Consider the following 25,597-nt stretch of genomic DNA (forward strand, 5'->3'; position numbering starts at 1 on the left):
AGGCAGCAGATGCTGGTCGGACTGGCCCACTGGGGGGCATATGGCAGCAGGAGAGGATGGGGCCAGGAGACCCCCCCAAGAGGTCATTGCAGGAGGCCGAAGAATTACCCACACCCCACACCTTGGTGAAAGAACAGAATTTCCAAGGTCCCGAAGGGTGACTGATGCCCTCAGTTTACCACCCCCAGAATTCCCCCACTTCTGCTGCTGGTCCACAGGAGAGTGTGTGTTTACCCTACAGGGGAAAGAGCCCCTCTCGTGGCTCTTCTAAGCACGACCTGAATGGGCTGGAATTTTCGTAGAGCAGGCAGCCCCAAAAAGGAGTTAAATACAGAGAATATAAATACATAAATATATTATGTATAGTAATTTACAAATATAAATTATATATCAATATAGTAATAAATATAAAGTAAAAATTAGGAAAAAGATGCAAAATGTGGATTTCTTACCCTGCCTACACAGCTAGGCCAATGGGTGCGTGGGGTAATGTTCTCAGTGGCAGGTCAAATGGGCTGGCTTTCAGCAACACAACCTCCCACACACAGCCCCGGCTCCCCATGGATCCAGTGGGACCAACTCTTCAGCTCCCCCTCCCCCCTTAGTCTGGCAGATTTCAGAGTGGGGTCTGGGGGTCAGAAGGCTCAGGGGGTTAGCTGGGGCTTCCAGGGAGTGGTGTTTGGAGAACCAGATAGGGACGCTCCCACGGAGGCCCAACGTGTTGAGTACAAGGAGTCAGTCAGCCTCGGGCAGAGAGGCTACAGGAATTGGGCGAGGGTGCACGTCTGGTGAGGGCTGGAGCAGGTGGGGACAGAGGTGACTGCCATTGCCAGGGCTGGAGGACAAGAAGAAGGAAGGGCTGGGAAACCAGTTCATGGTGAGGTGTAGTGAGGATGACTGTGGAGAGCTAATATGGGGCCGCATGCTGGTGGGCTTTGAATGCTGGAGTTTGGGCTGAATTTGGCCCTGGGGAGAATAGCAGACTCGGGGAGGGGACAGCATGGGGACAGAGAGGACAGAAGCTGCAGGAGACAGACAAAAGTGGAGGAAAAGATAGCAATGAGGACTGACTTGGGTGAAATGTAAAACTTCTTTTGCCCCATTCCCCCTCCCCCACAAAAAGATCTCAGAAACTGGAGAGAGCCTGGACTACCTGAAAATGAATGAGCTGATTTGAGCAATCTCATTTGGATACTAACAGAAAGGGGAACTCCAGGAGGCAGAAGGACATAGAGACATCTGGGTCATATGTGATGTGTAGACTCAGTGATTAAGGGGAGTGAGGGGGAGTAATGCTTGACCTCGTTAGCCTAAAAATAAAAAGCCAAAGTGATAGGCGCTTATTTGGGGATCAGAGAATTGCAATTCAGGGAGCACAAATTCGGGTAGAAACCCAAATAGTGTCCCCCTAGTAAGTAAAAGTCAAGGACTTAAAGGCTCAGAAGGGAGATTTGTATTATAAAGAATGTTGATAAAGTTGTCATCAGAAAGCTAATCTTGGCTAAAAACAATTGATTACCAAGGCTAGCCAGTAGCAGGCGAAAGTCTGTCACTGTGACAAGCTGCAGGTTTCTTGCATTGTTACTCAGTTCAGAAGTTCATGTTCTGCTCCCTGAGGACATGCATAAGACCCATTTCCTTCATGGCTTCCCAGCTCCATTTTAAAGTCCTTAGACATAAGTGACTCCATTTGATCTCACATTTCACATTTATCCCCTTTTGATCAAGATCTTTCTCTGAAAGCATAACTGATCAGCCAAGATTTGTTTAGTCACACATCGCTGAATGAACCTGTCCTGGAAAGTCGTGTACCATTTCAGGGGGAAAGTTTTATTTTTTCACCCAATGGTTATTCCAAGGAGTGAGTGTCATAAGGGTTAGGCGACTTTTGAGCAACAAGGAGCTGGTCAGGAATGATTCTTAGGCAGTTTCCTTGCCTGGGAATTTCACCTGGTTACCTGAAGGTTCAGATGAATAACTGTTACCTATCAGTTCAACACGTTGAGCGACCATAATCTTGGTGTTTGTAGACGTTCTGGAGCAGATCTGAGTGAGTATTAGCATAAGAAGCTTAAATACAAGTACACAGAGTAAAATTCCAATAATAAACAATAGTTGAAGTCCTGGTCCCATCCAAGCACCTGTGCCTGAAGGAAGCAGCTGAAAACACTGATAGGGAACCAGAGGGTGTCATTAAAAGACACTGGGCTGGAGACACCCTGTGATATTTTTATAATTTTTCCAAGTTCTAACTCAACTTCACCAAAAGAGTTGATGCAGGTACAGCAGGAAGTGTTGGCTACTGCAAGATGCCACCCTGTTCTGCCAGCAGATAATCAAGTGCCGTTCGATTATCCAATACAACCCTCTCTAGGGAATCCAGGGATCGTTGTTGTTGAGCTAAGTTTGAGTGGTAGAATTTGCCAGTGTATTTATGGTTAGGAATAAAATTTTTATGAACAAGTTATTATGGGCAGTGCCAATCCAAGGGACAAAGAGTTTGGCAATGGTAATCAATGGAGAGTAGATACCATAATACCCACCAACTGAAAATGTACACTTCAGTAGGTTGTAGTATAGCCACACATTGTGCAACCATCACCACTATCTAATTTCAGGATAGTTTCATCGCCCCAAAAAGAACCTCTGTACCCATTAGCAGTCACTTCCCATCTCCCTCTCCCCCATCCCCTGACCACCACTAATCTACTCTCTGTCTCTATGGATTTGCTTATTCTGGGCATTGCGTATCAATGACATCACGCAATATATGGTCTTTGTAACTGACTTCTTTCACTTAGCATAATGATCTCAAGATTCAACCATGTCGTATCACCACTTTATTCATTCTTATGGACAAATATTATTCCATTGTCTGGATATTTCACATTTTATTTTTCCATCATGAGTTGATGGACATTTGGATTGCTTCTACTTTTGGGCTACTATGAGAATGATGCTATGAATATTCACATACGAGTTTTTGTGTGGACACGTTTTCACATCTTAGGTACATACCTAGGGGCTGAATGACTAGACCATACAGTAACTTCATGTTTAGCACTTTAAGGAACTGCCCAGTGGTTTTCCAAATCAGCTCTTCCAACTTGTATTCCTGTCAGCAGTGTGTGAGGGTTCCAGCCGCTCCACATCATCTTCAACACTTGCTCTTCTCTGACTTTTTGACGGTAGCCACCCTGGGGTGTGTGTCTCACTGTAGTTTTTATTTGCATTTCCCTAACAGCTAATGATGTCAACAATATATTCTTTGCAGAAATGTCTATTCAGATCCTTTGTCCATTTTTAAATTGGGCTATTTATCTTTTTATTGTTGAGTTGTAAGAGTTCTTTATAAATTCTGGACAAAATCCCGTTATCAGATATATGATTTGCAAATATTTTCTCCCATCCTGTGGATTATTCTCTTTTTACTTTCTTGATCGTACCCTTTGGAGCAAACAAGTTCTTATTTTGATGAAATCCGATTTATGTATATTTTTCTTAGGTTGCTTGAACATTTGATGTCATATTTAAGAAACCATTGAGGGACAGTGAAATGGGTAAAGAGGTCAATTTTATGGTGGTGGATGGAAACTACACTTTTGGTGGTGAGCACACTGTAGTATATACAGATGTCTAATTCTAATGTTATACACCTGAACCCTACACAGTGTTATAAAGCAATGTTACCTCAATAAAAATAAGAAAGAAAAGAAAGAAAGAAAGAAACAATTGCCTAATCTGCAGTCGTGAGGATTTACTCCTGTGTTTTCATCAAAGAGTTTTTGGGAGTTTAACTAAACTGCTCCATAGCATTGCTGCCTTGGCATCCATTTTGTGTGGACAAGCAGCCTGCAGGGACCTTGAAGTGACACCAGCCCCTCCCGAGAGTGCACACCCTAGATAACCACCGGCAGAGTCAGAGTAAATGTCAGTTCCTGATCTGACTCCCACAACTGCCCTTGTGAGAAACATTCTCCCCACCTCCCAGGGCCTTCCCCCTGTGTGTCCCTTAGATAAGACCCCTGCAAAGCTTACGAGAACCTCAATTAGTTTGAATTGCCCAATCCAGACTTAGCCCGGGAACCCCAAAGCAGCCTACCTGCGGACCCCAATAAGGACATACGCCCCAGGTCCTGCCATCTCTCTGCCTGCCCTCTGCCTTCACCTCCCGGTGTGGCCCCTCAAGGTGTCCTGTGGACCTTCTCCAGAACCTGTGAGTAACAAACTTCTCTATTTCAATTCCTTTGTGGACTGTTGTTGAACCCAGGCTCACCATCGGATACCCGCAGGGCTCAACTTAACAAATGTTAATATAACAAAGTCACAACATGTGTTAAAGGCATATCTCATTTTATTGTACTTTGCAGATTTTTTACAAATTGAAGTTGTAGGGGGACAGGGAGAATTCTCTACTTTTCCTGTCGTGGTTCCTATGGCTGGTCAAGGAATTAAAAATGACATAAGGCAAGTTAGCTGGAGAAAATTAAAGTTTTTACACATACATGGGAACTCACATAAGCCTGAAGAATTCCAAAGACAGTCAGGCAAAATGAGGTATCTGTGTTCCTCTGGACAAAAGAGAGGGAGATAGGGGTCTGAGACTCCAAAGGGGGAGAATGCAATTTACAGGAAGATGAAAAGAGTTCATATTTGGTAAACAAATGTTTGCTCGGCCATCTGTAGACAATGGGACCCAAAAGAGATCTTTTGGTAAAAGGTCCCTTGCTAGATGCCTTCCTGCCCCCACACCTAGAATTATCCATGGTAAGAGCCCCTTCCTGGGACAGGCCCTTCTCTCTTGAAGTCTTTTAGGCAATTTGGGAGAGGGTAAAATATTCTTTCAGAGTGTTCTGAGCCTTGCTTGTCTTCAGCTCAAAATAATCCAGTTACCAGAGTGGCACATCTTGGGGTGGCCTGGCCTGAGCCACGTCAATTGCCGTCTCTGACACTTCCCTGGAAGGTTCACATATTGAAAGCTGAGCTGGTGACTGTGGAGAGAGAAAATGAGTTAGTAGCTGAATGGAAGAAATCTGGAAGGGAGAAAAGAACATGGATTAGAATGAAGATGAACAAGCAGATAGGAAGGGATGGGAGCCCATCTCCTCACGTGCCATTAAGCCAGTTCCCAATCCTAGGAATGAGTCAGTCCAATGAAATGGGTGAGCCTCATTCATCTGATGGAAAATGTGAATCTTCTCTTTTAACAGATGTAAGCTAGATACCACTTGCCTGGTTTGGTTCGCATAAAAGCAACGTTTTTCACCAGTGATTGCACAAGCTCCTCCTTGCTGAGCCGTCAGTGTGTCCAGAGCAGGTTGATTGTGGGGGCCCACAGAGACTAGGCTGTTAATCTCTAACTGGAGTATTTTCAAAGTTTGCGTGGTGCTGTTGAACTCTTGTTCCATCACCATGGAGAGATTTCAGATCGCCTTTTACAGCTTGTAATTTCCAAAGCTGGGGAATAAGACTCTCGATGCTGAAAAGAACTTAGAGGTGTGACACACAAGGGGATTCTCTATAATCTCAACTGGCACGTTCATGTGGCACAATCTTATGAACAAAGGAGCTCAAGCTTGCAATGTGGCTGGCATTTAGTGTGGAGTATCTGGTGATAGAAGGGGTCAAGTATCTAAGTCCACATCATCCTGGCCAATTAGCTGGGAGCCCTTTGTATGCTTTGTCGCCACATAAAATAAAAAGACCGGTATGGTTTACAGACAAGGTTAGAGCTGAGCCTGTAGCTCCCAGGGTCCAGAGTATTCCATGACCTTTGCCACTGGTACTGTTAGTGCCTGAACATCTCCATTTTCCATGTGCTCCTGTCAATCTGGGGGAGCAGAACAGATGCAGAATGGCTGGTACAGGAGGCCTGCAGCCTGATTCGGGCAGCTGTAAAGCCTGGTCCTGTCACCTGACCATGTGAGTTCAGAGTTTGAATCCACCCATATATAGTTTATGGTATTGGGCAGCTTAACCATGCAGGCAGCTGCAATAACCAAGTTGGACAAGGTTGTCTTGTAAGCCAGCCAGATAATTGGGTGATTTGGCAAATGTTTGTGCCAAAAGGAGTAGTGTTAGAGTGACTTACAATTTCCTTGAGAGGTTTGAAGATGCCACCTGTGGAATCAAACCACAGAGTTTGATTGCAATATTGTCCTGCTGTGTCACCCAGGAAAGGTCCAGTGTCATGTTTACTTTCAGTGCAAAGGGAATAATTTTCACCTATTGTCTTTATCTGGGCAAAGGACAGTCCTGGATCTTCTATAGAGGTTTTCTGGGGCCCAAATGACTCACCAGGAGAAGAGGCAGAGTGATGTCTTCCTTGTTGTGGACACCATACCCTGTCGTTCATCCATCTTCCATTCTTAGTCCACCAGGTGTTCACATCAGCAGGAACAGAAGCCAGTTCAGGTTCTTCTGTGCTCTCTAGCTGTCGACATAACCAACAGTCAGACTGACTAGTTAGCGTGGCTTGGGTTTGGTAAACTGGCATAAGGTGTGTTTGATCTGTGCTCGACCTAGTGAGAAAGAGAGGGTTAGTGAGAGCAAGACACAGATTGGAAAAGAGTGCATAGTGGAAACTTAGAGGTGGGGAGTGGACAGATAGAGACCAGTGCTCTCTAGTCGGCTTTTGGAGTAAATGACTAAAAGGAATATATGTATTCATTAATAAGAAAAGGGGGGGCTGGCCCCGTGGCCGAGTGGTTAAGTTCGCGCGCTCCGCTGCAGGCGGCCCAGTGTTTCGTTGGTTCGAATCCTGGGCGCGGACATGGCACTGCTCATCAGACCACGCTGAGGCAGCGTCCCACATGCCACAACTAGAAGAACCCACAACGAAGAACTATGTACCGGGGGGCTTTGGGGAGAAAAAGGAAATAATAAAATCTTTAAAAAAAATAAATAAATAAGAAAAGGGGTGTGTGTGTGTGTGTGTGTGTGTGTGTGTGTGTAGGGAGTTTTAAAAGCAAGGGGGAAAACTAGGTGAAAGCGAGTTTCCTTCATCCATGATCTTGGGGGAAGCTGTCTACTTTGCGAGGTCAACTGCTACTGGGGCCTAGAAATCCTTAGTTTAAGGTCACCTGTAGGAACTGTCTCTCAGTTGTCCTGAGAGCGATGTTCTGGGTCTACTTTGGTGTGGCTTTCATGGATCCAGGAAGATTTTTCCTTTATTTTTAAGGCAGTGTCGGTGGTCAGTAGGACTTCATAATGTCCTCCCAAGCAAGGTGACCACTCATATTTTCTTCTAAAGGACTGGATGGACACCCAATCTCCTGGTCCACAGGGATGGCAAGGCTTGTCACAAGGTGGGGGCCATGCCTCTTTTACCTGTTGATGATATGCTTCAAGGAGACTAGTTAATTTTTGTCTATAGCTAGTCATAGCATCAAATTTTTTCACTTAAGTTCCCATAAAATTCACTTAATCCAGGAATGGAAGGTTTAGAGGTGCCAGTAGGCATCAGGCAACCACAAACTATTTCAAAAGGAGTTAATCCATGTCTCCTATTTGGAGTATTTCGGATCTTTATAAGGACCAATGACAGAGCTTCTGACCATTTAAGTCCAGTTTCTTGACAGAGCTTCCTGAAGTCCTTTCGGTGTCTAGATTTTTGTGTTCCACTTGCCCTGATGATTGAGGATGATGTGGGGTGTGAAATTTTAATGAGTGCCCCAGAGTTTCTTCAAGCACGTGGTTACCTCTGCTGTACAGGGAGCTCCTCGCTCTGCTTCAATCCGTAAAGGAAGCCGGAACAAGGAACAGCTGCAGTTGTTAATTTCTGTCCCACTGTTGTGGCCTCTGCACATCTAGTCGGATAGCACTCAGTGCCTCCACTAACCATGCAGACGATGACCAAACAGTGAGAACAGCCTAAAGCTGGGGCAAGGCTGTAAAGCCCATTTGGAGCACCGCACAGGGCAGTGTGGGCCTGGGAGGACTTCCTGGGGTACACTGATGTCTCCAGAAACTTGGTGAGGTTGGCAAGTGGTGCACAGGGAAATAACTGGATCAGAAATTTTGTGGATGCCAGGGAATACCAATTGTCTTTTAGTTCCTTAACTATCCCCCATCTGTGCATATGTCCCATTTGGAGGGAGATAAGTGCAAGCCAAAAAGTCAAAGGAAAAGGAGCTATCGGAAGCCCCTTGGCCCAGTGTCTAACCCACGTGATCATTGTTTGGCACCCTCTTGTATCCAATTGTCTTTTCATATTGTGGGGCATTTGCCCGAGAGTTAACAATATCAGTCAGGGATAGAGGCAGGTTTAAAAATTGGGTGGAGATCGAACTGACTGAGGAGCTAAGTCTTGAGAGGAGGATTGGAAACCAGGGGCCCAGAGATCCAAGAGATCTTCTGGGGAGTCAGAGACACGGAGTTGGGCATATAGGGTGTATAGGAGGGAGGAGAAGGGAAATTTTCATTAAATTTGCTTCTTATTCTTTGTCCTAAGTCTGACTTCTGGTCTTTCATTTTATTAAGAGATTCTCTAAGGGTATCCGTTATATTTTGGGGGGTTTTCTTTTCAATTTGATCTTCTCATAAATACCAGTAAGGCAGCTGCTTGTGATGAGAGGGCTCTCAAATGGTTTTCAAATATGAACTTTTTCCAATTTAAAAGACCCATCGTCTGGCCATTGATGAGGAGGGTCTCCATTTGTATATTTATTCCAATAGTGACTCAATCCAATGAGCCTTTTTAAGGAAAGGCCTGGAGGTAACTTTCCAGGTTTAGAATAAATCTTTACCATGGACACAGAGGCATCCCTGGGGATGGTACAGAGGATGTAGCCCTGATGATCCAAAGCGTTCACTCCCCAAAGTAGTCAGAGAGAGTAAAAACCTTCAGTGCACAGGTGGTAAAGGTGGTGTAGTGAAAATGGTGTCTCCGGTCTCCCACAAGTGCATGGGGCACCTCCAGTCACAGACCCTCTAATCTGTGACACTGGGCAGGCACTACTGGAATGGGATTTTTCCAGGACTAACGAATATGGAAGGTTGAGATGACAAAGGCCCTTTATGGACTGGACCCTTTATGACAAACTCCCCTGAGAGCTTGGCACAGCCAGACAGAGAGTGCTCAGAATCTAGCCTATTTGGCCACCAAGGTGCACTCTGGAAAATTCACCTTCCAGATGGTGGAGACCAAGGAGAATCTTCTCACTGGTCAAAAAGCCAAGTTGTCAGGACATAGAGCAAGATGGGAGGAAAAACCTCTTCCAGTTTTTTTCTTATATGCTGAATCAAAAGACAGATAAAGACCCAGCTTTATCTATGCCTTGGGTCTCCTGGAGCCAAACAAACCCCTAGGAAAGATGTGCCATAGTGTTGAGGATTGTGTGTGTTTTACACACATAAAATTCTCTTTGAGGTTGACAGGGGACCTGTTGTCATTTTCCCTGTTCCATGACCAACTTACCCTATCATGGGATTTTCTTGAGGCAGTGAGCCCCCAATGGCTCTTAACTACTCGACCCATGCCCAGCAATATTGTGGCCTCTTGGCTTCCAAGATATCCCTTAGCAACATCTTTTGCTTCATGTGAATATGAACCCACAGCAAAGTTTATCTCAATAGACACCGGTGTGGTGAGACTGAAAACTCACCAGCCTGCGGGGCCAGACTATCCTATTGTGTTTCCTTCTTATGACATATGACATGAAAGATAGAGACAAAAAAAAAAAGAAAAAAAGCAATGATAATCTCTGGGTGGAAAAGGATCAGTAAAGCCAAGAGTACTCCGCCAAATTTACCAGAGTCACTAAGAAGCACAGGAAAGTAGTTTCTCAAATATTTTCTCCTGCCACTCCAAATTCAGAAAGAGAGAAAGATATTCTCACCACTTGCTTCCACCAGACCCGGCAGATAGAGATTCTGGGAGGCTGACGTGGTCAGAATCTTATCTCGTGCCGGCCTTTGTCAGGTAACCCAGGATCTCCTCCTCTGCCACCATCCTAGGGAGGAAGCAGTCCTTCCAGCCAGAGAGGGCAGCTTGACAGCCATTGGGGATCCTGCTGGATACACCAAAACAGTAGGGGAAGAGGGAGAGTCCCCCTCCTCTTTCCCCTCTGGTTCTTACAGCTGGTCAAATAAATAAAAATGACGTAAGGCAGGTTAGCAGGAGAAAATCAAACAAAGTTTACTATGTGTACATTGGGAATTCACATGAGCATGAAGAATTCCAAAGACAGTCAGGCAAATGAGGTAGTTATGTCCTTCTGGACTAAGGAGAGGGAGGCAGAGGTCTGAGACTTCAAAGGGGGAGAAGACAATTCACAGGAGGATTAAAAGAGCTCATATTTGATAAACAAATGTGTGCATTTTCCCATCTACAGACAATGGGACCCGAAAGAGATCTTTTGATAAAATGGCCCTTGCTAGATGCCTTCCTGCCCCTCACACCTAGAATTATCCATGGTAAGAGCTCCTCCTGGGACAGGCCCTTCTCTCTTAAATTCTTTTATGCAGTTTTGGGGGGGGTCAAATGTTCTACCAGAGTCTTCTAAACCTTGATTGTCTTCAGCTTGAAATAATCCACATAGCAGAGTGGCACATCTTGGGGTAGCCTGCCCTGAACCCTGTCAAGTGTTATGGCAGCCCCGCACCAAGCAAGCCTATCTGCACAATTTTCCCAACAACATTTGCTCACTTTGTGTCCTTGTGTCGCATTTTAGTAATTCTCCAAATGCTTCAAACTTTTTCATTATTATTAATTTGATATAGTGATCTGTGATCAGCAATCTTGATGTTAGTATTGTAATGGTTGCCATGAACTGTGCCCCTGCGACACAGCAGGCTTAACCGATAAATGTTGTGTGTGTTCTGACTCCTCCACTGGCTGGCCATTCCCCCATCTCTCTCCCTCTCCTCAGGCCTCCCTATTCCCTGAGATGCAACAATATTGAAATGAGGCCAATTAATAACCTTATGGTGGCCTCTAACTGTTCAAGTGAAAGGAAGAGTTGCACATCTGTCACTTGAAATCAAAAGCTAGATATACTTAAGCTTATGGGGGAAGGCGTGTCAAAAGTCTGGATAGGCCAAAATCTAGGCCTCTTGCACGAAGCAGTTAGCCAAGCTGTGAATGCAAGGGAAAAGTTCTGGGAGGAAATTAGAAGTGCTGCTCCAGTGAACACACGAATGATAAGAAAGTGAAACAGTCTTATTGCTGATGTGGAGAAAGTGTTAGTGGTCTGGATAGATCCAACCAGCCACAACATTCCCTTAAGCCAAAGCCTAATCCAGAGCAAGGCCCTAACTCTCTTCCACTCTATGAAGGCTGAGAGAGGTGAGGAAGCTGCAGAAGAAAAGGTTGAAGCTAGCAGAGGCTGGTTCATGAGATTTAAGAGAAGAAGCCATCTTCATAACGTAAAAGTGCACGGTGAAGCAGCAAGTGCTGATCTAGAAGCTGCAGCAAGTTCTCCAGAAGATCCAGCTGAGATCATTAATGAAGGTGGCTACTCTAAACCACAGATTTTCAGTGTAGATGAAACAGCCTTATATTGGAAGAAGATGCCATCTAGGACTTTCCTAGCTAGAGAGGAGAAGTCAATGCCTGCCTTCAAAGCTTCAAAGGACAGGCTGACTCCTTGTTAGGAGCTAATGCAGCTGGTGACTTGAAGTTGAAGCCAATGCTCCTTTGCCATTCTGAAAACCCAGGGCCCTTAAGAATTATGCTGAATCTACTCTGCCTGTGCTCCATAAATGGAGCAAGAAAGCCTAGATGACAGCACATCTGTTTACAACATGGCTTACTGAATATGTTATGCCCCCTGTTGATACACACTGCTAAAAAAAAAAAAAAAAGAGAGAGAGAGAGAGAGATTCTTTTCAAAGTATTACTGTTTATAGGAGCCGGCCTGGTGGCGTAGTTGTTAAGTTTGCATACTCTACTTGGCCAGCCCCGGGTTTGTGGTTTCAGATCCTGGGTGTGGACATACACACCACTCATCAAACCATAGTGTGGCAGCACTGCACATACAAAATAGAGAGGGATTGGCACAGATGTTAGCTCAGGGACAATCTTCCTCAAGCAAAAAGAGATTGATGTTGTTTTCCTGCCTGCTAACACAACATACCTTCTGGAGGATCTGGGCAGTCATTTTGATGAGGGATCTAGAAGTAATTTTGACTTTCAAGTCTTATTTAAGAAACACATTTCGTAAGGCTCTAGCTGCCATACATAGTGATTCCTCAGATGGATCTGGGCAAACTAAATTGAAAACCTTCTGGAAATGGTTCATCATTCTAGATACCAGTAAGAACATTCATGATTCATAGGAAGAGGTCAAAATATCAACATTAACAGGAATTTGGAAGAAGTTGATCCCAAAACCCATGGAAGACTTTGAGGGGTTCAAGACTTCAGTGGTGGAAGTAACTGCAGATGTGGTGGGAATAGCAAGAGAACTAGAATTAGAACTAGAATTAGGGGCCGACCCTGTGGCTGAGTGGTTAAGTTCACGCACTCTGCTTTGGCGGCCCAGGGTTCAGATCCTGGGCACGGACAAGGCACCTCTCATTAGGCCAGGTTGAGGTGGCGTCCCACGTGCCACAGCTAAAAGGACCCATAACTAAAAATATACAACTATGTACTGGGGGGATTTGGGGAGAAAAAAGCAGGAAAAAAACAGAACTAGAATTAGAAGTGGAACCCAAAGATGTGGTTGAATTGCTGCCATCTCATGATAAAACTTTAACAGATGAGGAGTTGCTTCTTATGGATGAGCAAAGGAAGTGGTTTCTTGTGACGGAATCTACTCCTGCTGAAGATGCTGTGAAGATTATTGAAATGACAACAAAGGATTTACAATATGACATAAACTTAGTTGATAAAGCAGTGACAGGGTTTGAGAGGACTGACTCCAATTTTGAAAGACGTTCTACTGTGGGTAAAATGCTGTCAAACAGCATCATGTCACATGTTACAGAGAAATCATTCATGAAAGGAAGAGTCAATCGACGTGGCAAACTTCATTGTTGTCATTTTAAGAAACAGCTGCAGCCACCCCAACCTTCAGCAACCACCACCCTGATCAGTCAGCAGCCCTCAACATCGAGGCAAGACCCTCCACCAGCAAAAAGATTTCTTTTACTCGCTGAAGGCTCAGATGATGGTTAGCATTATTTAGCAATAACATAGTTTTAATTAATGTACGTACATTCTTTTTTTAGGCATAATGCTAGTACACACTTAATAGACTACAGTGTATTGTAAACATAACTTTTATATGCACTAGGAAACCAAAAAATTTGTGTAACTCACTTATGTGACATTCATTTTATTGTGGTGGTCTGGAACTGAACCTGCAAAATCTCCAGGGTCTGCCTGCGTAGTTTCAGCTCCTAGGTTTACGTCTCTGATCCATTCAGAGTTAATTTTTGCATGTGGTGTGAGGTAGGAGTCTGACTTCATTCATTTGCATGTGGAGATCCAGTTGTTGCAGTGTGTTGAGAAGACTGTTTCCCTCATTGAATTGTTTGGATCTCTTGTCAAAAAGGAATTGGACACCAAGAGAATGAGAAGACGAGGTATAGACTAGGGGAAAATATTTGTAAAAGTATATCTGATAAAGGATTGTTATCCGTAATCTAGAAAGAACTCTTAAAAATCAATGACAAGGAAGCCAAGAAGCTAACTAAAAATGGGCAAAAGATCTGAGCAGACACCTCACCAAAGAAGATGCACAGTTTGCACATAAGCATATGACAAGATGCTCCACATCCAGTGTCATTAGTGATTTACAAATTAAAACAACAATGAGATGCCACTACCCAGCTGTTAGAATGGCAGAAATCCAATACACTGACAACAGCAAATGTTGCTGAGGATGCAGAGCAACAGGAACGCTCATTTGTTGCTGGTGGGAATGCAATATGGCCAAGCAAGTTTGGAAGACAGTTTGGCAGTTTCCTACAAAACTAAATATAATTTTACCATGCCATAAAGCAACCAGACTCCTTGCTATTTACCCAAACGAGTTGAAAACTTCTGTCCACACAAAAACCTGTACATGGATGTTTACAGCAGCTTTATTCATAATCGCCAGAACTTGGCAGCAACCAGGATGTCCTTCACTAGGTGAATGGATAAATAAACTGTGGTCCATCCAGACAAGAAATATTACTCAGTGCTAAAATGAAAGGAGCTATCAAGCCATGAGAAGACATAAGACAACATTAAATGCATATTACTAAGTGAAAAAGGCCAACCTGAAAAGGCTACATGCTGTGTGATTCGATTATAACTCTATGACCTTCTGGAAAGGCCAAACTGTGGAGACAGTGAGAAGATCAGTGGTTGCCAGGGGTTGGTGGGGAGGAGGGATGAGTAGGTGAAACACAGAGGATTTTTAGGGCTTACTGTAATAGTGCGCACACGTCGTTATACATTTGTCAAACCCATGAAATGTCCAACACCAAGAGTGAGCCCTAATGTAAATCATGGACTGTAGGTGATAATGACGTGTCAATGCAGATTCATCAGTTATAAGAAATACCGATCTGGTGGGGGATGTTGACAGTGGGGGAGGCTGTGCCTGTGTAGGCCCTGCAGGTATATGAGAACTCCACTTGTGCTCAATTTTGTTGTGAACCTAAAACTGCTCTATAAAATGGTCTACTTTTTAAAATTCAATTGGCCATAAACTTAAATTGGTCATAAATTTTTTAAAATTATTTTCCCATGTTTTTGGACTTTCAAATCTATTCCATTGATCTATGTCTCTCCTTATGTCAGTAACACACTGTCTTGATTCCTGTAGCTTTGTAGTCAGTTGAGACATCAGAACATGTAAGTCCTCCAGCTTCGCTCTTTGTCAAAATTCTGTTGGTTCTTCTGGGTCCCTTGCACCTCCACATGAATTTTAGGATCAACTTGACAATTTCTGCAAAACAAGCTTTTGATATTTTGATAAGGATTTCACTGAATCTGCAGACCATTTCGGGAAGTATTGTCATCTTTACAATTTTAAGTTTTCCAGTCCATGAATGTGGGAAGTCTTTCCACTTATTTAGGTCTTCTTTAATTTTTTTCAGTGTTGTTTAATAGTTTTCAGTGTACAAGTTTTGCAGTTCTTTTTTGAAATGTATTCTAAGTATGCCTATACATGAACTTATTCTTTTTTTTTTTTTGGAAGAAGATTAGCCCTGAGCTAACATCTGCTGCCAATCCTCCTCTTTTGGCTGAGGAGGCCTGGCCCTGAGCTAACATCCGTGCCCATCTTCCTCCACTTTCTATGTGGGACACCTACCACAGCATGGCTTGCCAAGCGGTGCCGTATCTGCACCCAGGATCCGAACCGGCGAATCCCAGGCCGCCGAAGTGGAACGTGCGCACTTAACCACTGCGCCACCGGGCCAGCCCCCGAGCTTATTCTTTTTGATGCAATGCAGGCAGAATTGTTGTCTTAATTTCATTTCCGGACAGTTCATTGCTCGTGTACAGAAATACAAATGATTATTGCATATTGATCTTGTGTCCTGCACCTTTGCTGAACTGGTTTATCAGTTGTAATATTTTTTATGTGGATTCCTTAGGGTTTTCTCTACATCAGATCATGTCATCTGTGGTTACAGATAGTTTTACTCCTCCCTTTCCAATCTGGATTCCTTTTATCTCATGTTCTCACCTAATTGCCATGGCCAGATCCCCCAGTGAAATGTTGGATACAAGTGGTGAGAGGACCTCCCGATGTTGTTACTGAGCAAAGGAAAAGCTTTCAGTCTCTCTCCACTGAGCACAGCAGCCGAGGGGTTTTCGTGGATGGTCTTCGTCAGTTTGAGGGCGGTCCCTTCTAGTCCAGGTTTGTTGACTGTTTTTTTCTGTGTCTGTTGAGACAATCAAGTGGTTTTTGTCCTTTATTGTGTTAGTATGACATATTCCATTGATTGACTTTCAGATGTTAAATCAATCTTGCATTCCTGGGATAAATCCCGCTTGGCCATTTTTATATGTTGCTGGATTCGATTTGCTAGTATTCAGTTGAGCAATTCTGCATCTATATTCATAAAAGATATTGATCTGTAATTTTCTTTTCTCATAATGTCTTTGTTGGATTTGGTGTCAGGGTGCTCCTGGCTGTGTAGGATGAGATGGGAAGTGTTCTCTCTTCTTCCTGTATTTTTGGTGCTTTCTCTTCACTGCATCTCCATGTGTTGCTCTGTGTAACTGCCTTGCTCGCTGGGGTCCAGCACTTGGCCCAGCCATATCCCTGGAAATTTAGTTTACTGCATCAACCATGTTTGGCCATGAATATGCATTGGATCTGTTGGCTGTGAAGGTGGTGTGGTGAGAGCCCCTCTCTGGGTGGATGAAAAGTCAGTGCTCTGAAACCCTGCACACCAGCTCTCAGGTGGCCGTCGGTCAGGCCTTGGGGGAGCTCCTGTTACGCAACTGCCCAGGCCTCTTGGTTGGAAATGCACTTTTCTGGGTTTCTGTGAAGGCATTTCAGAACAAGGAACTCTGCTCAGTTATGTTTAGGCCACAAGTAGCGAGGTGCGGGAGGGGTCACCCCTGCAGGAAGTGGGAGCCCATCTGAGAAGTTCCTCAAGACAATGTCAGCCACATACCAGAAGGGAGCAAGAGGCTGGCTAAGGCAGAGTGCTCCAAGTGGTGCCATCTTGCCTGGGAGTCCACCACCCTGTCATCATCCCACTGAGCCAGACAGCCTGCAGGTGCCCCTAACGTCCTATCCCACAAACCACATAGAAACCTGACAACATGGAAAGAGTTCTGTGAGAAGAGGATGACTGTTTCGGTTTTCCTTTTCTTGGATGTATTGTCCTCATTTTGCTGTAAGCAAGTTCACACCCTGTGACACCAATTTTTCCACTTTCAAAGGAGTGGGAAGAGCGGAAGGACAAAGACCCCTCAGCTCCAGGAATAAATAAGCCTGAGGGGGTTTGTGTTGGTCATGTGATGAGACATGTGATGTGTCCCTGTGATGCATGTACTGGCATGGAGCAGATGCTCAGTCCACAACACCTCTCACAGATATCCACAGGTGAGAGCTGCTGTTAGGGTCCCCCAGGGTCCTCCAGGCTTGACAGGTGCTCCTGGGCTGGAAGGGGCTGCCACTGGGGTCTGAGGGGCCCTAGGGGTGCCCCAAGCTGGAGGGCTGGAAGTCATCCCCAGGGGTCTGCTTGTCTCCTTTCAGGACACTCTCTGTAGCTGGAAGGTCAGAACAGCCAGCACGAGTTCTGTCAATTCACAGAACACTCCCCACAGCCGGGCGCTCCCTCGTCAGTGGGTGAGGGTGGCTTACTGCCATCCCATTGTGCCAGAGGTCAGGGACTGCCCAGGGCCTCCAAGCCACATTCAGACCCTCATCTTACCCAGCCTGTTGCCTGACTCCCGCAGCCCCCACACCTCCCAGGGTCGAGGGGCCTGAATGGTGCCCAGCTGGTGGAGTCCGTGTGTTGGGATGAGGGATCAAGGCGGGTGTCTGCAGCAGTGGAAAGAGGGTGGGCTCCAGACCCCACCAAGACCTGGACCTTAGCCTCCACACACCTCCTGAGGCCACCTCCATGACCTGTGCTGGTCACTTACCTGGTGGCCTGGGCTACCTCATCAGTGAACCCAGCACAGTCATAGGGCTTCCCCAGAACCTGGGAAGCTCTGGCCTTGACCGTGTGAGGTGTGGGCAGGGTGGACTGAGTGTCTGTGTGACCACGAGGCAGGGCCCAGTGCTGGTTCTGGCACCCTGGGGTGGGACGGGCACAGAGAAGCAGGTAAGTCACAGCAAGTCAAGAGAGGAGTCGAACGCTCTGGTACCTGGGTAGAGGGGCACAGTGAAACCGGCTCTGGAGGTGGCTGGGCAGTGGTGTGGCTCAACATCGGGGCTGGGCATGGGTCCTTGGTGTCAGGCACAGGGCCCGGGGTACCCCCTCTCCCTCTGATACACCAGCCCAGCAGGGAGAGTTATGCTGGGATGAAAACTGCTGTATGAGGACAGGTGGCCACCTGGGTGTAGCCCAGGGCCAGAGTCATTCCTGTTCAGGGTCCTAAAGGCCTGGCCCAGCTCTGGGGAAGCCTTGGGTTTCCACCCTGCTCTCAGATCCCAGACCACTGGAGCGGTTCCTATCTTGGCTCTCTGGGGCTGCCTCTCCCCAGGCTTAGGGCCCCTCCCAAACATGCTGAAGTCTAGCTCCATCAGGCTCCCTCCTTTGCCCTGGAGGCAGGCTGAAAGGATCCCCACACTTCCCTGTGGCCTCCTGCCCACCCTGCTGCCAGGCCCTGAGCCTGCCTCATCCAGCCCTGCAGCTGCCAGTGGTTCCAGGCTTGGGTCCCCAGGGCAAGGTCAGAGCAAGGACTGAAGTCTGGTCAGCACCCAGGGCAGCCTCTCACTCCCCTCTGGCTCTTGTAGGTGCCAGCATCTGGCTTGGTGCTCATCTCAGCCACCCACCATGGCCCGGGGACTGCCCAGCACCACCAGCCTGGCACGCTTCTGCCAGAAGCTGAACCGGCTGAAGACACTGGAGTCCACCAGGAAGACATCGCTGCAGCTCTGCCTGACCACGCTGGACCTGACTCTGCTGGGTGTGGGTGCCACGGTGGGCTCGGGCCTTTACGTGCTCACAGGCACTGTAGCCAAGGAGATGGCTGGCCCTGCAGGACTCATGTCTTTTGTTGTGGCTGCCCTGGCCTCCCTGATGGCAGCCCTATGCTACACAGAAATTGCAGTGCATGTGCCCCGTGCGGGCTCTGCCTACCTGTTCACCTATGCGTCCATGGGTGAGCTGTGGGCCTTCTTCATTGCCTGGAACATAATCCTCAAGCAACTCCATGGTGGAGCTGCTGTGGCACGTCTCTGCAGCGGCTACTTGGACGCCATCTTCAGCCACCGCATCCGCAGTTTCACTGAGGCACATGTGGGCATCTGGCAGGTGCCTTTCTTGGCCCGGTACCCAGACTTCCTGGCTGCTGTTCTCATAATTTTAGCCTCCATATTTGTCTCACGCACACACCACCTCTCTTCTTGGCTCAACCCCATCTTCCTTGCCATCAGCCTGGTCGTCATTCTCTTCATCATAATCCTGGGGTTTCTCCTGGCCGACCCGCACAACTGGAGCCCTGAGGAGGGCGGCTTTGCACCCTTTGGCTTCTCTGGCATCATGAAAGGTGCCGCCACCTGCTTCTATGCCTTTGTGGGCTTTGATATTGTTGCTGCCTCCAGCGAGGAGGCCTGGGACCCAAAGCGAGCCATGCCCATGGCCATCGCCATCTCTCTTGGCCTGGTGGCTGGTGCTAACATCCTTGTCTCCACTGTGCTCACCCTCCTGGTGCCCTGGCACAGCCTGGACCCTGACTGGGCGCTCGCTGATGCCTTCTACAAGCGGGGCTATAGCTGGACAGGCTTCACTGTGGTGATGGAATCTGTTTCTGGTAAGGGGAGCTGCCAGGCAAACTGGGGAGGGAACAGGGTGGTGGGGCCTTGCTCTAAGCCTCCAGGGAACACATCTCCATCTGGGCCTGTGCTCCCAGTTGCATCATGGTCCCAGGAAAGGTGCTAATGATTAGACTCTCCACCCGGGCTTGTTGGGAGGGACCTACTCACTGCCCCTCCCAGTTGCACACAGAATGTCAGTTCTGGGCACGTGCTTCCAGATCCTTCCAGGCAGAGGGACTCAGCCCTCATCATATTCTCCAGTGGGTCTGTCACCTAAACTGGGGTGTCCCATTCCTGGGTGGTGAGGGGGAACAATCCAGCACCCACATACACTTAGGCTCACTCTGAGAAATCAAACTCATAGCCATGTTCCCAAGGGGTCACCCATGTCTTGGCCCCCAGCAGTGTCCCCTGGAGGGCCGGTCCACCATGCTAACCAGTCTCCCACCCTCTGCCACAGCCATGAACAATGTCCTGATCAGCAACCTCCTTGCCCTGCCACGTATGGTCTGTGTTTTGGCTGCCGACGGGCTCTTCTTCCAGGTGTTCACCCGCATGCATCCCCGGACCCAGGTGCCCATTGTAGGCGTTCTGGTGCTCGGGGTCCTCATGGCTTTCCTGGCAGTGCTGCAAGACCAAGAGGCACTGGTGCAGTTGCACTGCATCAGTGCACTGCTGACCTACACTTTTGTCGCTGCCAGCGTTATCCTGCTGCGCTTCCGAAAGGCCCCTCCATCCAGTTCTCAGGACCCAGTCAACCCTGTGGACACACAGCAGGCCTCAGCCCTTGAGCCCGGGCAGCTGCGACCAGCACTGAGGCCCTACCTCGGCTTCCTGGATGGGTGCAGACCCGGAGCCACTGTGGCTTGGGCCCTCAGTGTCCTGGTGGCCTCAGCCATCACCCTGGGCTGCGTGCTGGTCTTCGGGGACTCGGCCCTGCACCTCCCGCCCTGGGGCTACACCCTGCTGCTCCTGCTCAGCTCCATCACCTTTCTGCTCAGTCTCCTCGTCCTGGGGGCCCACCAGCAACAGTGCTGGCAGGACACCTTTCAGGTACTTCCTCCAGCCAGCACCCACCGCTCTCAGCCCAGCCAGCTCCCTTCGCCCCTTCCTCCTCTGCCGTGGCAGGATGCACCAGGGCTGCAGGGCGGGGGAGGCCAGTGCCCCACACCCCTCTCTCTGCATGGCGGGGGGGCCCTTGTCTCCGGAATCTCCAGAGGTGGAGAATGTCTCTGGACTCCCGAGAAAACAGGCCCTGGGCCAGCAGCCCTTCCCTGCAGCCCAGCCCTGTCCTTGTCCCCCCAGGTTCCCATGGTGCCCCTGACCCCCGCCCTGAGCATCCTCCTCAACATCTTCCTCATGCTGCACCTGAGCTACCTGACCTGGCTGTGCTTCTCCATCTGGCTGCTGATGGGTGAGTGGGGGCCCAGCTGGGACCCACAGGGGACTGCAGGGGGAGGGTACGCAGGGAAGCAGGCCTGAGACCTGCCCCTCAGGCTTGTGCCACCCTTGCAGGACTCGTGGTGTATTTTGGCTATGGCATCAGGCACAGCAGGGAGAACCAGTGGGAACAGTCAGAGGTGACTGCCCCACACGGCAGCCTGGAGGAGATGGTGTCAGCCGTGCAACCCCCAAGACAGGCACCAGCCCAAGAGCCCGGCCACATGGAGCAACCCGCCAGTCCTTAAGGACCTTTGGGGACCTGCCTGCCCACCCTCCCTCCCCTACCTCCTCAGGAGGCCAGAGGTTCTGGCAGCCTCTTCTATCCAGGCTAGTTCATGTTTGCAGACCTGCTCATGCCAGGGTGTCCTCAGGACCTCAGGACCTTAGCCCAGGTGCCGAGCTTCGAGTCTTTGGGAGTGGGCTGTGGCCAGCGCTGGTGTGGTGGACTCTGCCCAGAGCCTTCCAGTTTATGACCAAGTCCAGCTACCTGGGCAGATGGAGTAGGGTGGGCAGGGAAGAGCCTTGAGTCCCAGGGACCCACAGTAATAACTGCTCGGCCAGCCATGGGGGCTGTTGCCGTGCCCACTGTGTCTTTCTTTGTGTCAATAAGTTCTCGTCTGCCCCCGGGAACCAGACTGTTGTCCCCAACCCACAGCAAAGGTGTTGAGGTTCTCTAAGGGGGAAGTTGTAGCCCAGGGATAAGCCTGAGTCAGGGTCACAGCCAGGCCTAGGTCCTGGGGTCCTGCACTCAGGCCAGTGCCCTCTGCCCAGCTCAGAGGGGAGCTACACACACCAGACACAGAGGGGTCCCTGACAGGGCAGAGTCATACTCCCTCCCAGGCTCCCCCACATGTCCCCTGAGGGGTTTCATAGAGCAGAGCCTGGACCCCCGGAGGCCACCTAGAAAAGGCAGTGGAGTTCTGCGGTTCCCTTGGTTTCCCAGGGCTCCAAGAGAGCAGGGCATGTCTTGAGGCCTGCCCCAGATGGAGATGTTCCCTGCCCGGGCACGCACGTCTCTCAGGTACAGGCCCACATGGCCCACATGGCCCACATGGTCCCCTGGGCATGCACCCACTTGCAGACTGAGGCAGCAGCTGTTTCCCAGCCCAGGGCTGCCCGCAGCTTCCAGTGGCCTCTCTCCCTGCCACCCCCTCAGGTCTGTGACAAAGGCTCAGGATGGGACACACGTGGGCAGGTGGGTGCACAGGCGCCTGGACCTGCTCCAGGGACCTTCAGCCCACCTGGTGGCTGTGACCTGGGCCTTGCGGGTCCCCATGCACCCGCAATGGTCTCCCCAAGGCCACACTCCATCTACCATAGATGCCTCCCCATCCATGTTCCTGCCTGTGAGGACCACACAGGAAGCCTCTGGCTTTGGCAGCTTTACTCCTCAACTCTCTGCAGCCTCAACATCACTTTCTCTGGGCCCCAAGGACAACCAGGGACACGTGACCCCGCTCCAATAACCAGGCCTCAGGGCCGTGACCTCTCACCTCGGCCCTTCTGAACCCACCTCCCATGGACACTACTCTGGGGGTGAGAGGCAGCAGGGACCCCAAGGCTTTGCTGAGGCTCCAGGTGCCAGATGATTCCAGATGCTGCCCAGCCTGGCCCATGTCGCTCCACCCACAAGCTGCCAGCACGGCCCTGCTCACCAGTGACCCATGAGGAGGCAGCCCCTTATCTCCCTGGGGTGGGTACCCCAAACCCTGCCCCTCCCTGGGACCCAGAGAGGGCTTGGCTCCTGCAGCCCCGTCCCTCCCCTCTTGACCGTGGGCCCAGGACATGGGGAAATTCTCCAGCAGGCAGGACTCAGGCCCCCAGGGGGATTCCAGAACCTGAACCAGGCCAGCCTGCTGGGGGCTCCATGTCCTCTGTTAGGGACATTCTCTCCAGCCCCTGGGCTCCACCTGGGGTCTTGGTCAGAGCATGATCCTCGTGCAGTTGCCTCAGGCTGGGTGGGCAGCTGCCCAGACATGTTCTCAAGTGTGACCTTGGGCAGCAATGACATGTGTCCAGATATACAGCCCCCACCCCATGCCTCCCAGGAGCCCGGTGAGCAGGTCCCAAGGTGTTGGGCTAGGGCCACCAAGCAGATATATAGAAGGTCTCAAAGGACCCCATGCCCACCAACAGCCCCTCTACCCACCTCCCCATCCCAGCCCTCCACAACCCATGGGCTGCCACCAGGAAGGGGCTGGTGCTCATCAGCTGAGCAGGTAGGGGCCCAAGGGGTCCTGTGCCCTTGCCTGGGGTCCTAGGGGGTTGGAGCATCTGCTGACTACACTCCTCACTCCATGGATGAGGCCCAGAGCTGGGAGGGGCACTACCCTGGGAACCCAGCACAGAGCAGCTGCCACAGCTACTCTTGTCAGGCTGCCTTCTCCCTGGCCTTGGACTCTGGCTGCACAGACCCCAGTGCAGGGCAGCTCAGAGGGCAGCGGGTCTCCCTGTGAGGGGGGTGCCGGCAGGGGGAGGAGGGCTGGGAGGCGGGCAGGGTCAGAGGCGACCACAGCCAGCATGGTGGACAGCTGGTGAGCGGTGAGCGGGGAGCTGCTGGGAACACTGGAGACGGAGCCTGGAAGAGCGTCTCCAGCCCCAGCCCCAGCCGGAGCCCCACTGGACCAGCGCCCTGTGTCTGTTCCCTGCAGTCTCTACACAAAACTGGCTTCTGTGGTCCCCAGGCAGCACCTGCCGAGGCTGGAGCTGGGGGAGGGACAGCCTGCCTGGGAGCTGAAGGGTGGAATTATCCCCCACCCCTGCCCTGGTCCTGCCAGGGCTTTAGCCATGATTCCCCTAGGTTGGGCCCCCACTCTTACCAGCCCAAAATTCTCATCCAGCAGAGAAAGGCTACAGGCCTCAGGAATGCTCCAGTGAGTGGGTGCCAGGCCCACCCTGGCAATGGTGTCCAGCTCCCAGCAGCAGCAGCAGTGGGGACAGGTGCTGGGCCCCCTCTAAAGGCACCTGGACAACCGGATGTGGGAGTGGGGAAGACGCCTCTGTCTACTCAGGGTTGACAGTCACATTGAGGCCCTGTGTCATTGCTGATGATACAGGGGACAAATAAGCTGGGACCTGCCTCTCAGAAGCTCCCTGCCTGCTGAGAGGTTGTGGACAGAAGGGTCCCTAAACAGACACCAGCAGTGGGGGTGGGGGTGGTGGGGTAGGCCCTGGGCTGTGGGGTCCAGAGATGGGCACTCACTCTCCCCCAGGAAGCCAGGGAAGACATCCAGCCAGGAGCCCCTCAGGCTGGATTCCCAGGGCTCAGGGAGGAGCTCTAGGCAGAGATGGAGGGCGGGGAGAGTGTAGAGGGGAGGGGAGCAGGGCATGGGCGGGTCCAGCCCCACATGGTTGCACAGGGCTGGGGGACCAGCAAAGCCAGGCCAGGAGGGCCCAGCGAGCAGTGTCACAGGTGTCACCTCCAGGCCTGGTGGCTGTGTGCACGTCTGCATGAGGGTGACAAGGTGACATGAGGGGGCAGAAGGATGGGACAGGTCTGCTTAGGAGACTCAAAGACATGGCAATACATGCAATGCAAGAGCCTTGAGTGCATCCTGAATCAGAAAATAAAAAGATTTAGGACAATTATTGGCACAACTGGAGCAATCTAAATATTAGATTTATCTGCCAATGTTAAATTTCCTGAGAGTGACAAGAGGACAGCGGTCACCTGGGGAAGGTCCTTGTTCTCAGGACGGCGTTGAGAGGGGTGAGTGTCGACTATCTGCCACTCACTTTCCAACAGTTTCCTGTGAAATACATCTAAATATATCCAGCCCCTCTCTAGAGAGGGAGAGAGAAAGCAAATGGGGCAAAATGGTGAAAAAAAACAACAAAAACAAAAGTGGTGAAAGGAGACAAAGGTTATATGGTTTTCACAGTACTAATCTTTGACATTTTCTGTGGATTTTTGTAATTTTTTTAGATAAAATCTTAAGAAAAAAGTAAAAAGAAAGCCCCTGTGCCATGGAGGGAGGTGCTGGAGGCAGGGCGGAGTGGAGGAGGGCCTGGGGTGAGGGGTCCCAGCTGCAGCAGGGTGTGGGGACAGATGGGGTGGAGGCCAAAGGGCTCAGGAGGGAGGCTGGACGGAGCCTGTGCTGGGGGACCTGGAGCTGAGAGACCCCCTCCTGCCCTGGGACCCCCTCGTACACACACCAGAGCGTCCAGAGGGACGAGCCAGGCTGTAGTCTGTCCCGGCTGCCACACGGGGAGGGTGGGGGAGGACCTGGCTGAGGAGCAGCGGGCGGGCAGTGGGGCCGCACCAGAAGTTGGAGCTCCTCTCCTGCAGCTGAAAGGAGTCGTTGGGCTGGCAGTCGGGGCCCCCCGTCATCCAGGACACAATCCCAGTGGACATGGATGCCACAGCATCGCCCTGCACACAGCGCATCACTGCTCCACCAGCACGCGGGCCCGGGACCCTCTCCTCGATCCCTCCCGGAACCCTGCCCCCGATAGACCCACCAGGAACTCCAGGTCCTCAAAGACCCCTCCAGCCATGGAGGTCCCCGATGTGGAACACAGGGCAGTAGGGGCTGAAGTATGGGTTGTAGCGGCAGCACTTGAAATAGGTGTTGTCCCAGGTCTCCAAGGCATTGGACCTGAGAGGAGGTGGGGCCAGTGGTCAGGCCAGGAGGGGACAAGGAGGATCTGGGCCAGCCAGGACCCACCGTGCTCACTTGGAGAAGTTGAACCTGCCGAAGGTGACAGTGTTTTTGATGAACAGGGTGAAGTTCTCAGCCTGGACCAGCAAAGGCTTCCTGCAGGTG

General features: G+C 49.9%; 1 protein-coding gene and 1 pseudogene across 1 annotated transcript; one reads left to right on the forward strand and one right to left on the reverse strand.

Annotated features, from left to right (window-relative positions):
* The window catches only part of LOC100056265 (P2X purinoceptor 6-like), a 66,556-nt pseudogene that overhangs the window by 34,702 nt on the left and 6,257 nt on the right, over positions 1-25,597 (reverse strand).
* LOC100056225 (cationic amino acid transporter 4) lies at positions 3,968-24,786 on the forward strand. Its single transcript, XM_070276086.1, has 6 exons — positions 3,968-4,216; positions 16,841-17,003; positions 18,366-19,384; positions 19,849-20,441; positions 20,694-20,802; positions 20,904-24,786. Exons 2-6 carry the CDS (start codon positions 16,948-16,950, stop codon positions 21,074-21,076), a joined length of 1,950 nt encoding a protein of 649 aa, XP_070132187.1. The 5' UTR covers positions 3,968-4,216; positions 16,841-16,947; the 3' UTR covers positions 21,077-24,786.

The sequence above is a fragment of the Equus caballus genome, chromosome 8, assembly GCF_041296265.1.
Source record: "Equus caballus isolate H_3958 breed thoroughbred chromosome 8, TB-T2T, whole genome shotgun sequence".
Classification (NCBI taxonomy): Eukaryota; Metazoa; Chordata; class Mammalia; order Perissodactyla; family Equidae; genus Equus; species Equus caballus.

Coding starts and splice junctions, on each gene's coding strand:
- LOC100056225 (XM_070276086.1), top strand. CDS start 16,948: ATGTACTGGCATGGAGCAGATGCTCAGTCCACAACACCTCTCACAGAT. Junction 20,442..20,693: donor GCTGGCAGGACACCTTTCAG/GTACTTCCTCCA, acceptor TTGTCCCCCCAG/GTTCCCATGGTGCCCCTGAC. Junction 20,803..20,903: donor CTCCATCTGGCTGCTGATGG/GTGAGTGGGGGC, acceptor CCACCCTTGCAG/GACTCGTGGTGTATTTTGGC.